Raw genomic sequence first — 19681 nt, 5'->3', positions numbered from 1 at the left:
GGGGTAGCCATATCTAAACCTCTTCTTGATAACATGTAGAATGTCTTATAGATTATAAATTAAAAATTTGGGGGTTAAATAATGATGTTTTGCTTTATTTCTGTTTCAGTTTCTTCATTCTTCAAACTTGGCTCACATAAGTGGCACAATGGGAGGTTTTGTGCTACAGATAGTGTTTTAGGGAATTGGTGATTTAGGGGAGATTTTGAAGTATTTCTGGATTAATGAGTGTAATCTTTCAGGTTAAAAAATGCATCTCCAGAAGATGTGGAATATTATAATTGCCAGCAAGAACTTACAGATGATCTACACAAACAGTATCAAATAGTGGAGCGAATAATTGGTTAGTAATAAACAATCCAACTTTTACCGTTTTACTCTTGAAATCATCTGAAAAAATCATAAATTTATTGCTTACACATCAAACACAGTAGCTTGTTCTTACTAGAGTATTATGGACAGTAATTTTTACTTGTTTAATCTTTAAGAGTTATTCCTATGATAAGATTATATGTAAAAGAAGTGAAGTAAGTACCCAATTTATTTTACAGCTCATTCCAATCAAAAATCAGCAGCTGGTTATCCTGATTATTATTGCAAATGGCAGGGCCTTCCATACTCAGAGTGCAGCTGGGAAGATGGAGCTCTCATTTCCAAAAAGTTTCAAGCATGTATAGATGAGTATTTTAGCAGAAATCAATCAAAAACCACTCCTTTTAAAGATTGTAAAGTGAGTATTTGACATTCTTAGTTATTGAAAATGTATTTATGCATTATAAGTATTATAAGCCCAAATAGAGAGTTGGGGCCTTATTTCAGATAGGCTAATGGAGAGTACTGCTTGGTTGGTAAATCTTACAGGAAATGATTTTCCTGTAATTGCTGTGTGATTATTCTTAAGCGTGGCACTGTCTTTTGGCCTTGGTGAGTAGAATTAGGTCAGAAAGATAAATTGGTGGTGGTCGTGGTGGGGAGTGGGGTGGGGGGAACAAATAGTGAAAATACTTTGAAAACCAGACTTACAAACTTGGTTTAAAAGGTAGTTGATATTTTCTTTGAAAATAGGAGAGGAAGGATAAATCTGTAAGCAAGTATCCACACTGCTCTGCCTAATAGTACAAGGTCTTCTTACTATACCTAAAGTTTTTACCATAGTTTTGAGACCTATATGCTACTAGAACTTCTTTTCTTATTACAAGATTCGATTAAATTCGTATGGTAATACATAAATCAGGATTGAATGGAAAGCTAAGCCAGTTTCATGGTTTTATTTCCAGGTCAGTGGTTACCAATGACTTTAATATATCTTTTGCCTGTGGTGGTAGGATATCTAAGGGACCCATGTATTTCAGCAGTAACTTAGTTACCTGTATCTTTTTTTTTGTCCAAATAGAGAAGGCAAAATATTTTGTTCTACTTTCTTATTACAGTTACTGAAAACATTTTTTTTTTGGACTGGATTCTCAGCTATATTTTGAGTCATTGAATCTCTGAAGTTGATGATTTAAATTGAAAATTTCAAAATTTACGGCGAAAGCCATTTCCATCTCTTAAGAGATCTTAAGATCATTCCTTATGTTTAATAATTCTACATGTTAATATTTATTTCTACTAAAGGTATTAAAACAAAGGCCAAGGTTTGTAGCCCTGAAGAAGCAACCATCCTATATTGGAGGACATGAGGGTTTAGAATTAAGAGATTATCAACTGAATGGTTTAAATTGGCTTGCTCATTCTTGGTGCAAGTAAGTATATTTTGAATCTTCTATTTAATTTGAGAGGGTAAGAATTTCACAAATAGAGGATTTAGAATGAAAATACAGTTGTAAAAATTTACACTAAAAGAAGAATAAGACCTTTTTGCATTTGATATGGAAGTTTTTGTATTTCTTAGTATATATAAACAATATTATACATACTAGGAAAAAAATCCAGTGGAATTTGAGATTAACCTGTTTGATTGTTGCTGTGCTTAAATGCTTTTATTAAACTTAAAATAATAATGTATATACGTTCTCACCCCGCACTGGACTATTTGTCTTCCTCCTAGTTATTTCTAATTCCTGTTCAGAACCACTACTTCTTTCTGTCTTGTGGGGCTGTCAGCCCCGTGGCCTAGTAGTTAAGAGCTCGACTGCTAACCAAAAGGTCAGCAGTTCGAATCCAACACCCGCTCCTTGGAAACCCTATGGGGCAGTTCTGCTATGTCCTGTAGGGTCACTACGAGTCGGAATCAACTCAACAGCAACTGGTTTGGGTTTGTTATGACCCTCACACTACTCTTGGAAATGATACCCAAATATAGATGACTCAGGTGCAGTTTTCTTTTTTCTAAAACTCTACCGTAGCTGTGGGTTTTTTTTTTTTAATTACATATTTCCTTCCTTCACCGCTCCCACATACTTCGTACTTATTTAGTATAGTTGGACTTGACAGCTAATAGATGGGTTGTGTTCTCAGCATTATAATTGATTAAAGACATTATTGTTGATCTTTAAATCTATTCTGGCTTAAAACAGTGAGCCCAGCTTATTTTTTCTAAACCATTGGTGATTTATTAAATAGCTCTTTGCTAGGGGCCTTTACATTTATTATTTATAGTAATGAAAGTGGCATTTGTGTATAATACTGATCAGATTGATTTTATTTAAATGTTTATATACATTTGTACATGTTTTATGTAAAAGGGTTTCTTTGTGAATTTGAATCTTCATTGCATTCATAATTTTTTTTAACTTTCTAGAGGAAATAGTTGCATACTTGCTGATGAAATGGGCCTTGGAAAAACAATACAGACAATCTCATTTCTGAATTATTTGTTTCACGAACATCAGTTATACGGACCTTTTCTGTTAGTAGTTCCACTCTCTACTCTCACTTCCTGGCAAAGGGAGATTCAGACATGGGCATCTCAAATGAATGCTGTGGTTTATTTAGGTGACATTAACAGCAGAAATATGGTAAGTTGTTTTCCCTACAAATTTAGAAATCTAGCCATATTTGAACAGATATTTCATTTGTCTTTAAATATCTCAGTCTCTACCATAATACCTGTCACAAAGTAAGTGCAAGTTTAACTGCACATTTAACTGGCTATAATAAGAATCAATATTTGGTTTAGTGTTACTTTTTATATATGTATTTTAACTTTTTAATGCAAGTTTCTAATATACATGGAAGCAGACAGAAGAGTGTAATATAAACCCCCATGTACCCATTCTCCAGCATCAGTTTATACCCCATGGCCAGTTTTGTTTTATCTGTACTTCAACACAATACCCCCCTCCCAGTTATTGTGACGCAAACCCCAGACGTCATTATTTCTTCCATAAATGTCATGTTATTAAATGAATTATCACTTGTGTTTTGTTAAAAAAAAAAAAAAACTTTCTTCAGTGAAAAGTGCATACTAAAAACATGTTTAATTTTATTTAAAGAAAGTTTTGATATTCTTTTGTATTTATTTTATGTGTTCAGTAAGAACCACATAGCATGTTGGACTATATAGAGTTAACAGATTTATTGCATAACATATATAAGGTATATGTGTATGTTGAATGGATTTTTATTTTATTTTAGATATTCAAATAAAAGTATAATTTGCCTTAATGTTTGTCTTATAATTTCTCGGTAGATAAGAACACATGAATGGATGCATCCCCAGACTAAGAGGTTAAAATTTAATATACTGTTAACAACTTATGAAATTTTATTGAAGGATAAGGTATGTAGTACCTATTTTTTTGGGGGGGGGGCTGGTGTATCAGTTTTTCTTTTACCATATGTTGTGGAGAGGATGAGAGGACAATTTAAATTAGGGGCCCACAGCTATAGCCGGTAGGCCAAACCCAATCTATGTTTTATGGACCTTGTGCTAAGAATGGTTTTTACATTTTTAAATGGTTATAAAACAAACTGAAGAATATGTGACAGATACCATGTATTGGCCTAGAAAGCCTAAAATATTTATCACCTGGCCTTTACAGAAAAAGTTTGCTACTTCCTGACTTTTAAATGATACTGTTACTATAATTTTTAATGAATTTTCTGTTGAATTCATTAAAATGTGTGCTCTTTAAAGAGCGAAACATGCCTAACAGTTAAGTTAGCAGTATGTGAAAAACTGTGCTAAATGCTTTATAGCTATTTTCTCATTTAATTCTCCCATCTATTTTATAAGATATTTTGCTATCCCTACTTTATTGAAAAGAAAAATCAAGGCTCAAAGAGGTTAATGACCTTGCTAAGGTCATGTAGCTATTAAAACAGGCCTGTCTTAAGTTAAAGACTCAAGTTTATGTATAAAAACCAAGCCAAAACTGTTGCCATCGAGTCAATTCTGACTCATAGTAGTGACCCTGTGTTGTTGTTAGGGGCCATTGAGTCGGTTTTGACTCATAGTGACCCTATGTACAACAGAACGAAACACTGCACCGTCCTGTGCCATCCTCACAGTCGTCGTTATGCTTGAGTTCACTGTTGCAGCCACTGTGTCAGTCCATCTCACTGAGGGTCTTCCTCTCTTTCATTGACCCTCTGCTTTACCAAGCATGATGTCCTTCAGGGACTGATCCATCCTGATAACTTGTCCAAAGTACATGAGATGAAAGTCTCACTATGCTTGTAGTAAACCTGTAGAGATCATACAAGTCCATAAACGGATTACAGTAGATGGTATTACACTTGAAGTAAGATACTGTTCCAAATATGTTTTCCCCAAATTGACATTAACAGAGTCCTCTATTCTGTTTTCTAGAAACTCTATTTTGCATGTTATTACTTTGACTTGAGGATTCCAATAAATCTTGAAATAATATATAGTTTTTTTATATGAAAATTAGACATAAGTTTATTTTTAATTTTAAGTTGCTTCACTTTAGAATAATTTGTGTTCAGCTCAAATGGGAAGGCTATTTTTCTCTGAAAATATTAACTGTGTTATTCTCTTCATTTTAAGGCATTCCTTGGAGGTCTGAATTGGGCATTTATAGGTGTAGATGAAGCACATCGATTAAAGAATGATGACTCCCTTCTGTATAAAACTTTAATAGACTTTAAGTCCAATCACCGTCTCCTTATCACTGGAACTCCTCTACAAAACTCCCTCAAAGAGCTGTGGTCTTTGCTGCATTTCATTATGCCAGAAAAGTAAGACAAATTTTGAGATATGTAATTGTAATCATAATTTTGTGTGCTAATGTTGAGGAGGGAAGTAATTAGTGTAGGTAATAAGATTTATTGCCCTGAAACATTGGGTCACAGGTTATTGAGAAGTAGGTGGGGAGGAACTGGGGTGGAATATTTGATTTTTGTGAATAAGCCATGTGTGATGAGTTTCAACAGTTGATTTGCCTGTGTTCAAAATGTTCCCTTCTTTTAAAAACTGAAAAAACGAGTCATTCATAGTAGCAGTAACAACAAGAGCAAGGTGCTGGTAATCCCATTTTCTAAATGAGAAAAACTAGATTAGACACAGTTAAATAACTCGTTCAAAATCACATACATATTCTCTGTTAATAGATTCAGAACTTTAGAAATATATTTTTTGAAAAATACTTTGGTGGTCATTACTCCCATACTTGAAAATACATCATCTTCATTTATCTCATGAAGAATTGATAACTTTTATAAAACTGTTGCTTATATTTTATCTCATTTTAAAATACATATATCATGGATTTCTTAGAAAGGAAAGCTTGTAGTAGTAGCATAGAAATTACAGAAATTGAATTTTACTTAGCTAATTTTTTCCCCCAAAAAATCTATATTTTGTTTACATATGGCCCTTTTGTTCATCTCTTCACCCTCTTGGTGAAGGAAGGAGTCCCACCCAAGGGTTCTGGTGATGGCCAAACACATGACACCTAATATGGGCAGATGAGATTTACAGCAGTTTGTTATTCACGTGTACTCACAGCCTGGGAATGGAACACACTGTGTGCCATGGGGGTTGCTCTTGGTAGCAGAATGAACAAGCAGGGGCAGAGACTTTGTAGTAACAAGTGGATGAAGTGTCCTCTGGTTCTCGCAGAAGGATATGATTGGCTTGTTTCAATAATTCCGTGGACTGGCAGGAAAGTAAAAAACCTATTAGGCTTGGGACCAAGTGGTGTGCAGCTGATCTGATAGTGGAACTAACCAGTTTAGGAGCCTTTCCCAATGGGTAGGAAACATACCTGGTGAGAATAGGGGAACTCAGGGTTTAGACTTTGGGGCTCTCTAAGTCTCAGAGATGTCAAGGCAGCACAAAGAATTTTAGGCCCTATAATACAATGACTGACCTGAAAAATCTCATTAGGCAGTTTAACTCTTTTCAGTAATTCTTCTATTCTCTTAAATTTTAAAGGTTTTCTTCCTGGGAAGATTTTGAAGAAGAACACGGCAAAGGGAGAGAGTATGGTTATGCCAGTCTCCACAAGGAGCTTGAGCCATTCCTATTACGCAGAGTTAAGAAAGATGTGGAAAAATCTCTTCCTGCCAAGGTTGAACAGATTTTACGAATGGAAATGAGTGCTTTACAGAAACAATATTACAAGTAAGCTATACATAGAGCACATTCTGAACATATAATTCTAAACCCCCCTCTGTCCTTGTCCTCATAACACCCCAAGGTCTTAGAGCAGTACAATTTGTTGAATTTTGGAACAAGTTTATTTTACACCAGAATGGGGCACAGAGATTTAATGGCTTACATAAGACTAAATTTTTCATCTTCTTGCTCACCGTTAATGACTGTCCTCCATACTGTACTCTGTTACTTTGTAGAGGGTTCTTTTAAGTGTTAGGATTTCTGCGAGACTAAGATATTATTATGTAATTTTTACCGTTATATGCTGATAGAGAGGGAGGTCAGAAGAAAAAAACTTAAAATTTTAGGCCCCTCTGCTTTTTAAAAAATAGTAATAAGTTATAACTTGTATAAACTATGTATGCTAACTCTAGTAACATTTCTCAAAAAGTTAAAAATGAGTATGTCTTCATATTGATTTAAACATTTAATTATATAAATACACTGCCACATGCATTTTAATTCTGAGAAAATTATATTTTATAGTTAGCTCTGTTAAATGCCAAACATTTAAAAAATACATGTACTGTGTAATTTGTAGATCTTTATTATGGAAAATTTCAAATGGAAACCCTGGTGGCATAGTGGTTAAGAGCTACGGCTGCTAATCAAAAGGTTGGCAGTTCGAATCCACCAGGCACTCTTTGGAGACTGTGTCTTGTAGGGTCACTGTGAGTCAGGATTGACTCAGAGGCAACAGATTTGGTTTTTTGGTATTATGGAAAATTTCAAACATGTGCAAAAATTGGATAATATAATAAACTCCCATGTCCCCATCACTCAGGGAAATGTTCAACTCATGGCCAATCTTATTGCTTCCCTACCCCTTATCGTTTTGAGACAAGTTAGATGTAAAATTGTTTTATCCATAAATATAATAATTCCTTAATATCAATGTTAATGTTTTCCCTCATTGTCTCAAACATCTTTGTTTTAAGATTCCTTGAACCAAGATTGAAATAAGGTCCATATATGGCAATTGTAGATGCTCTACTCTTTTTCTTTTTCCCTTAAAATTTATTTGACAAAACAGACTTGTCTTGTAGAATTTCCCCACAATCTAGATTTTGCAATTTGCGTTCTTCGAGTGTAGTTTAACATGTCATTTGGATTTCCTATAAGTTGGTACGTAGATCCAGATGCTTATTCAGATTCAATTTTAAACCCTGGCTACCTCCTATGCCATTGATTATTGTCCGTGTTGGGTACCATTTTACATTCCGTTCTGGTTTTAAGGGAAAGCTAAATAACGTGGTAAAAAATTATGAAAGGACATGTGCACTAGATAGTTGGCCCTTTCAAACCACTTGCAATACTAACCTTGTAGAAAGAATGAAAATAAAAGGTGGTAGAAGAGAAAACAGGTCATGGTAAGAGAAAGAGTTATATATAGTTTGAAGCCAAACAGTACCACCAAAAAAAATTGCTCTAAGTTGCGTATGTATTATGTAATTATAATTTAGAAAAGGCAGTGGCTAAAGCAAGTATCCTCATGAGGTTTCTTTTAGGTCTGTGCAAAATTTAATTAGCTATCTAATACGTGAAATTCGTACTTCTGAATAAGAAAGTTTAGATGATACAGTTGACCATCTTTTTCTCACAATACCGTCTACTTACTCTGTTACATTAAGCTTTTTCTATGTATAGTTATGGTTCAGATAACAATATATGTGTTTTCAGTCTAATGAAGGAGCCCTAGTGGTGCAGTGATTAAGCACTTGGCTGCTAACCAAAAGGTTAGCAGTTTGAACCCACCAACCACTGTGTGAAAGAAAGATGTGGCAGTCTGCTTCATTTAAAAAAAAAAAAAAAAATTACAGCCTTGGAAACCCAGTGGGGCAGTTCTGCTCTATCCTACAGGGTCACTGTGAGTTGGAATCAACTCAATGGCAAAAGGTTTGGTTTGGTTTTGGTGTAAGTCTGATGAACAAGATTTGGTCCATTGTGTATCCATTGCAAATTTCATAATAATGTAATTTTACTTTGGTGCTAGATTGTTTTTTATGGTTTTAGAATTAACTTTGTTTTGCTAAACATTATTTTCATGATTTTTGTTTGTTGTTCTTTTTTTAAGATGGATTTTAACTAGAAATTACAAAGCCCTCAGTAAAGGTTCCAAGGGCAGTACCTCAGGCTTTTTGAACATTATGATGGAGCTAAAGAAATGTTGTAACCATTGCTACCTCATTAAACCACCAGATAATAATGAATTCTATAATAAACAGGAGGCCTTACAAGTAAGAATTTTTAAATATTGTTAGTTTGTGGTAAAGCAGAATTCTACAAGTTTTTATTTTAGTTATAAATGAAAATGGCACAGTGCTTTAATATATTATCTAGAAGTTCTTTTCGGTTAATGGTGCACTAAAATAATCATCTGTTTTTGTCTTTATAAAAATCTTTTAAAATTATAATTTGTCAAATTGATTAATTTGATCAATTTTCTAAGAATTTTTCTAACCGTGGACTGTAGTAATTTTCTGGCAAAAATTCCTTAGCATACTCTTAATCGTGAAAAGGAAAAATTTCAATATTGGGATTACACGTCACTGATAGCGATTATCCGGAATTTGAGGTATGGCAAATGGTAGTCAGGAAGACATCTTGACTTTGGATTTTACCCTTCTCATTAGTTCCGGAAGATAGATTAGAAAGGTGAAGGCACAACTGCTATCCAGCTACAGCAGTGCAGTGAAGTGCTAGGACCAGTGATTTTAATACATGTAAATTAGAGGACACTGTGTACTCTTCAGACTTTTGGCTGCTTAGCTGCTGCTGCCTCTAGGGTATCTGTTTTTCAACTAAGATTTTTAGAGAAAGAGTGTAATAACTAGCAAATAAAGTGAAACAGTAACGTTTTTGTTCCTGAAAATACAAAAACCTAGGCGCTGAATGGCTAGCAAAGCTTTAGCTTAAGTCATAGAACAAAATGGAAAAGGGCCTAGAGAATTTTAAAAACTGAAATAAGCTGTTTCCAACATTATGGAAATTTAAAACCTCAGTTTAAAACCTCAGTTTAAAATAGTTAAAGCAACTGAAGTGTTAAATGGAGCACTTGTTTCATTTCATTGGTTCTTTTAACATGTTACAACAGTTATGATTTATTGTTTCCTTAGCACTTAATCCGAAGTAGTGGAAAATTGATCCTTCTCGACAAGCTGTTAATTCGCCTAAGAGAACGAGGCAATAGAGTTCTTATTTTTTCTCAAATGGTGCGGATGTTAGATATACTTGCAGAATATTTGAAATATCGTCAATTCCCATTTCAAGTAAGCATTAATTTTGTCTTTGTTATTGATTTAAAATTTCATTTAATTCCTGAGCATGTTCTACAAAATAATCTTTGAAATTATTTTATAAATGAAGTGCAGATTTTATATAAGCCATACTTTTCAAGAATTACACCTGCTAAAAAAAATTCTGCTACTTGTTATCGTTCCCATTTTTCTTTCTTGACTTTTCATTTAGCAGCAAAGCAATTTTTCTTTTCTCTAATTTTTATTTTCTTTTAATTCTGTATTTCTCTTTTTTTCTATGCTTGCTTTATATTTTTAAAACTGGACGGAAACCTAATGCACAATAAAAATTTACCAAAAAAAAAAAAAAAACACTGGACTAAGGTAGAATTTCAGTGATGTAACAAATCTAAAAGGGCAACTTCATATATTGGGCTTTAGTCTGAGGAAGGAAAATAGAAGAATAGAGCCCCTCCCTGCCCCCCCCCCCCCCACTGCCTCCACCAGAGGAACAGAAAGAGCAGTTCTTGGGAATGCTACAAAGACCGCTGCAGATTCTGATGATTGATGTGTTCGTAGTTCTTCTAATGCATAGGTGGTTGAATAAAACTAGATGACTTCAGGGAAGTTACCAAAGAACAAAATGGACTTATGCTGCATTTATTTAGAATTATAACGATGGGGTCAGCACACATAATTCTTGTTCAGTTGGCGTTTACAACCTGATGTGGGAGATATATTAGTCAAGTAACTGCAAATATAACTTTATAACTCCGGCGAGTGCTGCAAAAGACAAATGTTTAGTGATATGAACATGATAAATACGTATGTAGTTATTTGGAGGAAAAAGAAAAAATATCATTATTTGAGGTTTCTTGGTTTGCTTTTAAACAGATTGTTATATGTACATGGTCAAACAAAAAATAGTGTTTGAGTGCCAGTTACCTGTCCCAGTCCCTTCGTGTTCCACATTACTTTCAGAGAGAATAATTTTTTACTTTCTTTTGGTTAGAACATGCCTCAATAAATAATATACCACTAGTTTTAATGTTTTTAGCTAATTATAATTTCCGTATTTGTGAAAAAACCTTTTTTTTTCTATTTTAGATATTTTGTTTCCCTACTTTGTATAATAGGTGACAATTCAGACCAATTTCCATTGACCATTTCACTTAGACCAACACCACTGAGAATAAATTATTTAAAATGTTCTTTTTCATATTTAGTTAATAATTTATGTAATAACCAAGAAAACATCAACATATAGCTTCCCAAAATATTAGTTTAATGCATCAGTTTAATGCATGGATCATAGTAGGCAAGTTGTTTCTAGCCTATAACCATTTAATAATTAAGAAGTTACTATAATTAAAATGAAAATAATAAGTAGTATTTACTAGGCACTCAGTATATGCAAGGTTCTTAGTGCTTTCCTATGTTCTTTGAATCATCTATATAAATGAGATACTACCATTACATCCATTTTACTGAGGCAGGTGGAAACTGACATGAAGAGAAGTCAAATCCTTTGCCCGGGTCACCCAGTGAATAAGATACTCAAACATAGGTTGCTTGAATGGAACCCATGATGCTCTTAACCAGTGATTCTTAAACTTCACCGTACATCAGAATCAACTGGAGGGTTTTTGCTGGACTCCCTGCAGTTTGTGATTCAGGAGGTCTGGGGTGGAGAATTGCCAGCAAGTTCTCAAGTAGCATTGGTGGCTGTTGGTCCAGTAACCACACTTTGAAAAACACTGTACCTTATCAGTGTTTTTTAAACTGGATTTTGACCTCTTAATGTATTTGAAAATCAGTTTAATGAGTCTTAGCAACATTAAAAAAAAAGAAATATAAAATATGAAAGTATATCACAGTACATCAAAAAACTTGTATCATGTTTATAAATAAGCATATCCTCTTAACATGTGAAACACATTTCTTACAATGGATCTCAGGCAGAAAATTGTAATAGCCAGTGCTCTAATCTCCTTTTGTATTACTCATTTTATCCAAATGTTGATGTTTTAATAAGTATTTGACTTTTTCCATTGACAGTTACCTAGTTCTGCCATAACACAAATGTCACAAATGAGTGGTTTTAAAAAACAGAAGTTTATTTTTTTTAAAGTTCTGGAGGCTGAAGGTTAGAATCAGGGTCTTGGCCATGCCCATTCCTTCAGCAAGCCTTCTTCTAGTTCTGGTGTCTACTGATGATCCTTGGCATTCCTTTGGTTATAGATGACCCTCACATGTCGTCTCTTTTCCCGTGTGTGTTTCTGTGTCTATGTGTTTTTATAACTTAGAAGCAAATAGGTTTAGGATCTACCCCACACTGGTGTGACATCAATTGATTGATTCATTATATTACATTAGATGGCATTTTGGAAGGTTATTACATTGCATTACATGTAATGCAATGGAAGAAACTGTACTAAGACCAGCTGACTTAAACACTCCATAACAGCACTTAGACTAGTGTTCAGCCAGACAACCAAAAGGAACCAAAAGCCTAACCAAATTGTCATAAAATTAGCCATCAGAACAGGATTCACATTTGCTCTGAACTTTTCATTGTTGGTATTCCTACAATAAGTGAAAATACTTGCTGTTGGAGAAATTGTCTTCATGATTAAGTACATGGACTCTGGCCGTGGAATGCCTGAGCATGGGCCCTGGCATAATTTATTTTACTGCCTAAGTATATTTTTGGTTTTTTGTTTTTAAGGATATTCTACTCATATAGTCTTAGTGAAGGGCATGCCACACTCTCATACTCATTTCATAATTGCTTTTAATTGACTCTTATATACATATTTTAATGTGTTTTATTTTAGAGATTAGATGGATCAATAAAAGGGGAGCTGAGAAAACAGGCTCTGGATCATTTTAATGCTGAAGGATCAGAGGTATGAATGCTTTAAAAAATGTGAATTGTTTTATTTTAGTTATAATTGTAGCTTAATAAAGAGTCTTATTTTTGCTAGCCCATTTTAAACTGAAAATGAGATTTTTTAATTACTGTTATATCTTAAATCAGAAACCCTGGTGGCGTAATGGTTAAGTGCTACACCTGCTAACCAGGAGATGAGCAGTTTGAATCCACCAGGCGCTCCTTGGAAACTTTATGGGGCAGTTCTCTGTCCTGTAATTTTTTTTTTTTCCTACTCTGTCCTGTAGGGTCACTGTGAGTCAGAATCGACTCAACGGCAGTTAAAGCTGAAGAAATCTACATTTTACTATTTTAGCATAGAACAGAATAAATGAGCCCATTTTCATTTAGGATTCTTTTGTGTATGTACCTTTTACTTTTTAAAGAGAGAAAATCTGCAGATGCAGTTGAGGCCACATCCCGCTCATATTCCACCCCCTCTCATTTCACTAGAAGTAACCACTGTATTGAATTTGCTGTTAGTTATTCCCATGTTTATTTGCATTTTGGAATCCTTTCTTGTTGATCAGTTTAGGCAGAGGTTAACCACTGTATTGAATTTGCTGTTAGTTATTCCCATGTTTATTTGCATTTTGGAATCCTTTCTTGTTGATCAGTTTAGGCAGAGGTTTGTATATTAGTTACGTTTTTAAACTACCTTTTAGTTTTATTTGTGAATTGCTTTTAAAATTCAGGAAATTAATTGTAAAATCTTTTTCATTTTTGTTATTCACAATCATAGTTTAGAAGACTTTCAAATCTTGCTTGTTTGTAATTCCTTACAGGATTTCTGCTTTTTGCTTTCCACAAGAGCTGGAGGCCTAGGAATTAACTTAGCCTCTGCTGACACTGTTGTTATATTTGATTCTGATTGGAATCCACAAAATGATCTTCAGGCACAGGCTAGAGCTCATCGAATTGGGCAGAAGAAACAGGTATTCTTAATTTGCTCTTTTGAAATATTCTTTATAATCAGTGTTTGGAAGTGATTTTGGTTTATCTTATGAAAATTGTTGGAACGTGGTCTAATAGATGAATACTGAGGAGAACTCGGTTTACCAAAATCACCTGGGGAGTCTGACAGAACTAAGAATACTATGCCTAAATAGAATTGTGCACTCCTTTTTGAGCATATATTTAATTTACTAGTGTAGAGTGTAATGTTTTTCATTCAGTATAAAACTTTAAAATGACTTCATTTGCTTATTTTAACTCTTGAGGGAATTTTTGATTGCCACAATGCTAGCTTTCTGTTAACAGGTATTTTGTCCATGTATTTACAGTACTCTGCATAAAAAAAGTCTTACTTTATAGTTTAGTTAAAACAGTCTGGGGAAAATGAAAATTATTCATTTTAAAAATAATTTATTTCAGTGTGTGTGATTATACTACAGTGTAAAGAATAACTTTAGATTTGAGAGAATAAGAGTAGTACTCATTCTCCATAAGAGGTGCAGAAGAAGGAAAGAACAGAGGTATGTCTGTGTACAGGAGAATAAAGTTTTTTATTAGGTAATAACAGTTATTTTTACATTATAAAAAAGAAATAACTTGAACTGAAGTAGGGATAACATGCCAAGATAAATTGCACGATGGTGAAGAGGAGAAAGTGAGGAAGTATGATATTCTCGTAAGTGAGCTGGGCATAATATATATATATATATGTGAAGAGTCAAAATATCCCTGTGTTGTGACATGGGATAGGGAATAGTGATTAATTACACTGAACAGGCATCTCATATATTAAAATTTCAACAAGACCTACATTCTGTCTATATACTACTTAAAAACTTTCACCACCATATTTTCCAATAGGTGGTAGGAAGCAAAGGATAGATTGGGGAAAAAATTGGTAAGGCAAGACACTAGAGACATGGCAGACCTCTTGGAACAATATCTGAATAAAGTTGTAAAATAATGCAAATGCAGATTTCTTACTGTGCTTGAAAACATGTAAATATGAAATGCATTTTTATTATTCATGAGATACGTTCTTCATTATTATTAATGAAATACAGGAAAATTCCTATGCTTCATGTGCCTGTTATTTTAGTGACATTTGGTTCTTAATCTGACAAAAGGAGTCTCATACCTCCTGTTGAATAATTGCATACAGTAACTACAAATGAAGACTGATATAGATGGATTTTATCGGCAATGCCAGTACAACAAGCGTTTAGAAATGATAAGATTCAAATAAAACAGTAGTCATTTTATCTACTGATTTACATGGTAGTTGAAATTCTGAAAAAAATCAGTGCGTATTGAAAACTTGCAAAAATGCTTTGTGTTTATATTAATAGAATTTAGACTCAATTTAGAATTATGACCACTTGAAAGACACAGGATAATTCTTCATTTTTCTAGAATATCCAGTTTAGTGCAGAGCGTCTAATACCCCAAGTCCCTGCACACTAAATGCTGGCAGAGCCACTTAATCATTGTGAAAACTAAAAATATCCCCACAGATTTCCCGAATATCCCTATATGGTGGTACTTTTTCATAGAGAACTACTGGCCTTGAGAAATAAGGCAAGATTACCTCATATCAATTCTTTCCAATTTTGGAAAGCTTTGTTTTATAATAGGGCTTCTTCACCGGCTTTTGGGGAGTGGATCTTAGAAATTTGGGTTATACAGAGTGATGAAAACATTAATCAGAACTGAGAGAAATGAGCATAAGGTAGTCAAAAGTTTGCCTTTTTTTTTTTCTTTTACCCCAGATATTTTAAAAATTGTTATCACTTCTTTATAAAAACAAAAAACAAGTAAAATCTTTTAATCGAGATGTAAGAAGGCAGGACATAGTGTCAAAATAAATCTTTTTTTTTTTTTTTAATTTTTATTTACTTTATTGTTTCTAAGAATATACATAGAAAAATATAACACCAATTCAGCAGTTTCTACATCTGCAATTCAGTGACTGGTTACATTTTTCGACTTGTGCAGCCATTCTCACCCTCCTCTTCTGAGTTGTTCCTCCCCCATTGACATCAACTGACTGCCCCCTAACATTTCTATCTAATCTTTGGAGTTGCTGTTGTCAATTTGATCCCATATAGATAGTTCTTAAAAGAGCATAATGCTCAAGGCAGACATTTTTTAATAGTTAAAAATTTTTTTTTTTTTTTTTTTATTGTTTGGCTTTTAGAAGAATTCAGGGGATATTTTTGTTTAAGGTTTAAAGATTATCTCAGAGCAATAGTTTCAGGAGTTCATCCAACCTTCATGACTCCAGGAAGCCTGGAGTTCATGAGAACTTGAAATTCTTTTCTATATTTTGAAATTCTGTTCTATCTTTCTCCCATTTTGATCAGGAATTTTCTATGGAATCTTTGATCAAAATATTCAGTAACGGTAGCTAGGCACCATCCAGTTCTTCTGGTCTAACGGCAAAGGAGGCAGTTGTTCATGGAGGCAATTACCAACGCGTTGCGTATCTTCCTCTCATTCCTGACACTGCTGTGTTTCTGCAGGTGAAGAGAGACCACGCGTTGTGCCTCGGATAGCTGCTTGCAAACTTTTAAGTCCCCAGGCACGGTGCAACAAACTAGGGGATAGAACTGAACACTAAACATGTTACTAGGCCAGTTAACTGAGACAGCCCATGAGGGTTTTTGTTGTAGATAAGCAGCCTCAGCAGCTACTTTTTTTTTTTTTAAATCATTGGTAAGTCTTTTCAATTAGAGAAGTTTAGCTTTGAACATATTACTATATTTTTTAATTTTTATTTTGCTTTTGACCAGTGAAAACTTAATGCACTACAGTCTGCGTACCAGTGTTTGGAACTACAAGTTCATAGAACAAAATTTTTTTTTTTTGCTGTGATTTATGTTTAATCATACGTACATTCTTTTACAGGTGAATATTTATCGTCTAGTTACAAAGGGGTCAGTGGAAGAGGATATTCTTGAAAGAGCCAAAAAGAAAATGGTTTTAGATCATCTCGTGATTCAAAGAATGGACACAACTGGGAAGACAGTACTACACACAGGTTCTGCCCCTTCAAGGTAGTTACTTTACTATTAAAAAAAAGTCATTTTATAGTCACACTGAACTCATTTTTTTGAAATGTTATATCACTCTAAGCAGGTGACTGAAGTGAGTGGTATATTTGGTATTGTAATTTTTTTTTTTTTTTTTTAAATCCCTGGACTAATTTCTAGTCAGAAAGCATATATAATCAATACCTGGTTTCACCAGCCTGTTTTTATGGTCTTGTACAAAATCCCTTTTAAATTTTAGGTTTTAGGTTCATTAGTTTTTTGACTAATACCTACCTGTTACAAAGGTGATGATATGTCAACAATTAACAAAAGTTCTATGTAAATGTTATATTTTTAACTGTCCAGTACTTTTTGTTCTTCCTGTTTTCAGTTCTACTCCTTTTAATAAAGAAGAGTTATCAGCCATTTTAAAGTTTGGTGCCGAAGAACTTTTTAAAGAACCTGAGGGAGAAGAACAAGAGCCCCAGGTAAGAAGAACGTGCCTCAGAATGTATGTCATCTGTTTGATAGAAGGGAGGGGACTATAAAGATTTCTTTCTAATTACAGGAAATGGATATAGATGAAATCTTGAAGAGGGCTGAAACTCATGAAAATGAACCAGGCCCATTAACTGTTGGAGATGAATTACTTTCCCAGTTCAAGGTAGATTTAAAAAAATTTTTTTTTAATAATCATATAAATTTCAGAGCTAAAGTTTATTGAGCTTATTTTTTTTAAGCATAATTAGCAGAATAATTTTTAAACAAATGTGTTTCTTAACATTTTTTCTTAAATTTCACTGTTGTGTACAAAAAGCTTTCTCCCTTGTTCTAACATATCAGTAGTAACCTCATTTGGAAGGGATAAAATCATTTATGAACAGTTACATTTAGTGGGGAAAGGGAGGTGTTACTTTCTAATTAGCACCTAGAATAGTGCTGGACCAGTAGCATGTCCTCATATATTTCGATAAATAAATGAATGCCTATGATCTCTCTGATTTAGATTTTTACTACTGATGGCTTTAGCTGATTTTTATTGAAGCAGATTTTGACATTAAGCGTTATCACAACTAAGAAAATTCAAATAAATCAACCAGAGTAAGCACAATAAGCTCCTAGATATTAATAGTTATAAATATACCTGGGTTGGTAAGTGCTAAAGAGTTGCAAGGAGCCTTGAACTGATGTAAGTCAACTAATTGCATGGAGTAAGTTGAATGCCAGTTATTTAAAGAAGCCAGTTCTTCTTTATCCTGTTTTTCATAAGCTGAAGTTTTTAAGGATCAATTCATGTCATTTGTTTCTTCAAAAAGTATTTATTGAGCCCCTTCAATGTGCCTCACACAGGGACACAACAATGAACAAAAAGTTTTATAATTTGAATGGATTACTCAGGCTACTGTGTGAAGGACAGACTAGAATAGCAAGAATTGAAGCAGGGAGATAGATGAGAAGGCGGTATTATTAACCCTGGCTTCTGAAACTGGCACCAACTCTGGATATGGCTAAATGAACACTGTTTTCCTATATATAAAGTTATACTGTTGTTGTTAGTTGCCATGGAGTTGATTCCCATTTATGACGGAACCCATGTGTTAAAACAGTAAAGCCGTGCTGCACAGCATTTCTTGGCTATAATCTTAACTGAAGCAGATGGGTAGGCCTTTTCTTCCATGATACTGCTGGGTGTGTTTGAACCACCAACCTTTAATTAGCAGTAGAGCACAAACCATTTGTACCACCTAGAGACCAGTCCTCACAATAGTGTGCTGTTACTGTCTTATTTTTTTAAGAAATGAGGAAACTAGGGTGTAGGGAGCCTAAGTCATTTAAGGTCACAAAGAGCTCCTTGTCTCTGTCAGTAGCTCTTTAGGTACTGTTTTTATAATCATAAAAGTGAAAATATTGGATTGTTCTACAGCACTTGGTAGTTGTTGGACTTGTCTGGTAATTCCTGCATAAATATAAATTAATACTTGTTAATAGTGTAAATTGCTTTTTTTTTTTCCTGTTTTTGTCCTGTTAACTTCCTCTAGTTTTGTTTAGTTATAATTTTTTGTTGAGCAGTAAAGTAAATGAGTATCATTCTTGGAAAAGGATTCTAAGAAGTCATTTGGTCTGATCTACTTTGACCTAATGACGAAATGGATCTAGATAGTTAAGCAGTCATATTTAGTTTAGTCCACAATTCAGTATCCTGAGAATTTTAAAATTTTACTGTCTTGTTCTGGCATGCTCTCTTCTTCCCCCTAAAAAAATAAAAATATAATTACAATTTTTACAATGCTCATTAAAATTTCCCTAATTTGTCAGGTTGCCAACTTTTCAAATATGGATGAGGATGACATTGAGTTGGAACCTGAAAGAAATTCAAAGAATTGGGAGGAAATCATTCCAGAAGATCAAAGAAGACGATTAGAAGAGGAAGAAAGGCAAAAGGAACTTGAAGAAATTTACATGCTGCCAAGAATGAGAAATTGTGCAAAACAGGTAACTTCTTAATTAAAACATTTTCTGTAATGTTATTCACCTTTGAAATGTTTTTTTTTGTTGTTGTTCATGACAGATATGAGTCTATAGTTTCTTTGAAGTGTTTTTGTCAGAATTAATAATGAGTTGGGAAATGTTCTCTTCTGTTTTGGGAACAGTTTTGTATAAAATTGGTACTGTTTCTTCTTTATATGTTTAGTAAAATTCACCAATAAAGTGAATTGGACTTGGAGTTTTCTTATTGGAAAGATTTTTAACTACACTTTCTTATAGATATATATAGAATTGCCCTAGCTGTTCTTCTTGAGTGAGCTTTGATAATTTGTTCCTTTTAAGGAATTTGTCCATTTTATCTAAGTTGTCACATTTATGAGTGTAAAGTTTTTCATGTCTGTAGTATGTTTAATGAAAACCCTCTTTAATTCCTAATATTGGTAGTTTTTTCTTGATTATTCTAGTTAGAGGT

The 19681-nt window shown here is 33.7% G+C and overlaps 1 protein-coding gene across 6 annotated transcripts in view; it reads left to right on the top strand.

Moving 5' to 3' along the window:
• Positions 1-19681, top strand: part of CHD1 (chromodomain helicase DNA binding protein 1) — an 89413-nt gene that overhangs the window by 33341 nt on the left and 36391 nt on the right. For all 6 annotated transcript variants that reach the window (XM_064274371.1, XM_064274375.1, XM_064274362.1 and 3 more), the window contains 15 exons: positions 243-343; positions 552-730; positions 1618-1745; positions 2744-2960; positions 3635-3724; positions 4958-5148; positions 6347-6535; positions 8643-8805; positions 9685-9837; positions 12642-12713; positions 13522-13671; positions 16598-16746; positions 17114-17210; positions 17291-17386; positions 19039-19215. In XM_064274371.1, coding sequence (XP_064130441.1) covers positions 243-343; positions 552-730; positions 1618-1745; positions 2744-2960; positions 3635-3724; positions 4958-5148; positions 6347-6535; positions 8643-8805; positions 9685-9837; positions 12642-12713; positions 13522-13671; positions 16598-16746; positions 17114-17210; positions 17291-17386; positions 19039-19215 — 2152 coding nt within the window. The remainder of the gene's footprint in view (positions 1-242; positions 344-551; positions 731-1617; positions 1746-2743; positions 2961-3634; positions 3725-4957; positions 5149-6346; positions 6536-8642; positions 8806-9684; positions 9838-12641; positions 12714-13521; positions 13672-16597; positions 16747-17113; positions 17211-17290; positions 17387-19038; positions 19216-19681) is intronic.

This window comes from Loxodonta africana, chromosome 2, assembly GCF_030014295.1.
Source record: "Loxodonta africana isolate mLoxAfr1 chromosome 2, mLoxAfr1.hap2, whole genome shotgun sequence".
Lineage (NCBI taxonomy): Eukaryota > Metazoa > Chordata > Mammalia > Proboscidea > Elephantidae > Loxodonta > Loxodonta africana.
Note: the sequence above shows the minus strand (reverse complement) of the source record. Positions and strands in the feature narration are given on the sequence as shown.